The sequence below is a fragment of the Rhinichthys klamathensis genome, unplaced genomic scaffold (genome assembly GCF_029890125.1).
Source record: "Rhinichthys klamathensis goyatoka isolate OS25496 unplaced genomic scaffold, OSU_Roscu_1.1 h1tg000035l_1, whole genome shotgun sequence".
Classification (NCBI taxonomy): domain Eukaryota; kingdom Metazoa; phylum Chordata; class Actinopteri; order Cypriniformes; family Leuciscidae; genus Rhinichthys; species Rhinichthys klamathensis.
In genome coordinates, this window is record NW_026606583.1 from 1,471,318 (window position 1) to 1,474,115 (window position 2,798).

At 38.8% G+C, this 2,798-nt stretch overlaps 1 protein-coding gene across 1 annotated transcript; it reads left to right on the plus strand.

The window, feature by feature from the left end:
• Positions 1 to 426: 426 nt before the first annotated feature.
• ndufa4b (NDUFA4 mitochondrial complex associated b) lies at positions 427 to 2,248 on the plus strand. The gene is made up of 4 exons (XM_056245773.1): positions 427 to 617; positions 1,489 to 1,577; positions 1,643 to 1,703; positions 1,894 to 2,248. Exons 1-4 carry the CDS (start codon positions 576 to 578, stop codon positions 1,948 to 1,950), a joined length of 249 nt encoding a protein of 82 aa, XP_056101748.1. The 5' UTR covers positions 427 to 575; the 3' UTR covers positions 1,951 to 2,248.
• The last annotated feature ends 550 nt before the right edge of the window (positions 2,249 to 2,798 follow it).

Genomic DNA, 2,798 nt, shown 5'->3' on the forward strand with positions numbered 1-2,798 from the left:
AAGAAAGAAAGACATGGACATCTTGGATGACATGGATGGGGGTGAGTAAATTATCAGCAAACGTTTTTTTAAAAGTGAACTACTCCTTTAAGCCTTGTCTGTGAAACTGGGCATTGGTGTTTTAAAACAATATCAGTTAGTAGAATTTCAGATGATAGAGGATTCAAAGAAACTTAATGTAGGCTATTGCAGCTAGAGCTCTTAGCCAAATAATTTACTTTTATTCACCAGCATGTAATAGACCTCGATCATTTTGTCTGACAACGACAGTACAGTGCCTACCCTATTTGATTTTTTATAAGGACGAATACGAATACCTCGCTCATGTGAATGTGTGAACGCATCGCTATGTGTGAACGGGGTGTGAATGAGACTCAATGGAGTAATGTGTTACCCGCGGGCGCCCTCTGTCGGCTGTCGCCAGAACGGAACAGACTCCGAGCAACTGCACAAGCTCTTCCACAGCGCATTTATATCAGGCATCCCTTCACACTCCGCTCACTCTCCTACACAGTTGAGTGTACGACGAACGCCTTTTTAAATCCTGCTGTATAGAAATATTTTTGGAGTTTGACATGCTGAATACCGTACTGAAACAACTGAAAAGCCACCCGGCTGTAAGTATTTCAAAATTGATACTGATGATGCTCATGTTAATGATGAGGATTCATTTATTCTCCATGTCTCTGAATCATTTCAGGCTTTACGTTTGCTAATACATCCTCTGCTCGAGGGATGGTGGCACTTCATTTAATTAGGCTGTTTGATAAGGTTCCAGTAAACTTAAAGATCGCATAGGGGATGTCACGTCACACGTTGATTAGAATTTCTGTCCATTCTGTGATGGAGAGGGTATTGGCATTTCCCAAATGTATTTCTGTCTATATACCCTACCGTGTGCTCGTGAATTCCCCATATAACAGCAGTGTCTGAGCACGTACGCCTGCTGTAGGTCGCGGTAGGCTATCTGTCATATATGGCTGTTCAGCAGCTGTCAAGGACATTGAGGTTAAATCAGCTTTGCCTTTTTTATTCATTTAGCATTACAGCTTCCTATCGAGACTTACAAGACTTAAAGCCCATGGTGCATAAAATATTAGGACAGAACATACATTAGCCTGTGTGAAGGAATTCTAATGTGGTTGATCGGGCAACATTTTCTACATATTTTCTTGTACAGTAACTAAGCTGCAGTTCAGGATTTTTTATATACATGTATGTAAATCAGAATCAATATAAAAACCCTTGTTCTAATTCCCTCAGTCAGAGAAGCATGTCAGTGTCTCAAAACCTAGTGAGCTGCCTTATAGGGGTCATTCTAGGAAACAGACCTACACCCCATTATATTCTATTACATCAAGTGACGTTTCAGGGTTTAATATATATGATGATAACAGGGTTGACATCTATAGGCAGGTTATTGGTTGTTCAGCTGACCAGTTTAGTAATTTTTCTGTCATCTATTTATAATTCTTTCTCTCTTTAAAGTTGATTCCTCTCTTTATTTTCATCGGTGGTGGAGCGGCCATGTCTATGCTTTACCTGGGCCGCCTCGCTCTAAAGAACCCTGACTGCTCGTGAGTAACCTTTTCATTCAGTACCTTGTCAAACATATGGAGAACTGACTGAAATCTGTCAACAGATGGGATCGCAAGAACAACCCAGAGCCATGGAATAAACTTGGGCCAAATGACCAGTACAAGGTGAAAGGAACATTTATGTCGACCACTTGTTTTTGCCCATTTCTGATTATGCAGCTTTCTATATTTAGTTATTATAGCCTGTTAGCCTATAGTACCCTTCCAAATAGTCTCATGGTGGTAATAATCTGTACTATTTTGTTAGTGTATTAATATATAATAATATAAATTAACCAAGTTTCACCTCCCGCAGCTCTTCACTGTCAACATGGACTACTCTAAACTGGAGAAGGACAGGCCTGACTTCTGAGCAAAGTGAATCAGCTGGGTGTGTTAAACGCTGCACTTCCTGCCCCGGAGGTCTATTCAACATGACATCAGATGCTAGAATGTGAATCACCATTTAAAGTCTTTAAAGAAACGTGAGAAAGTGAGAACATACACATAAGCTATAAGATCTGAGTGTATATCGTTAGTCAGAAACAATATTTTCTTTACAGATACACATATTGACACCTCAAAGGAAATGCATCATCAAACCTGTAACAATATCATCTATAGTTATCTTCCTGTTATCCAAATAAACAAGACAGACAGCAATAACAGAAGTGTGTGTCTGTGTGTGTGTGTCAAGTATGGGGAAAAATTGAATATACAGTTTGTACTATAAAATATACAGTAGTATATATATACAGTAATATACAGTAGGCTATAAAAGTCATTATGTGTATGGAAAGTCCCCAAATCCAACACTGTAACTCTGACAGAGGGTATTTTGCCTTACAATAGATGGCGCCATTTACTTAAAAACGACTTTGGTGACAGATTTAAAGAGATAGTACACCCAAAAATGACGATTCTGTCATCATTTGGCCTACTCACCCGTGAGTCGTTCCAAACCTGTATTAATGTCTTTCCTCTGCTGAACACAATTTTGAAGAATGTCAGTAACCAAACTGATTGACTTGAGGTCAATGGGGCCCATCCACTGTTTTATCTATCTATCTATCTATCTATCTATCTATCTATCTATCTATCTATCTATCTATCTATCTATCTATCTATCTATCTATCTATCTATCTATCTATCTATCTATCTATCTATCTATCTGTCTGTCTGTCTGTCTATCTATCTAACATGTTGGCATTTATGGTGGA

Bases quoted from the DNA above. Each gene is read 5' to 3' on its own strand.
- ndufa4b (XM_056245773.1), top strand. From the start codon at position 576: ATGCTGAATACCGTACTGAAACAACTGAAAAGCCACCCGGCT. The intron at 1,578-1,642 runs GTGAGTAACCTT...ATCTGTCAACAG, and splicing joins CTAAAGAACCCTGACTGCTC to ATGGGATCGCAAGAACAACC. The intron at 1,704-1,893 runs GTGAAAGGAACA...CACCTCCCGCAG, and splicing joins GGCCAAATGACCAGTACAAG to CTCTTCACTGTCAACATGGA.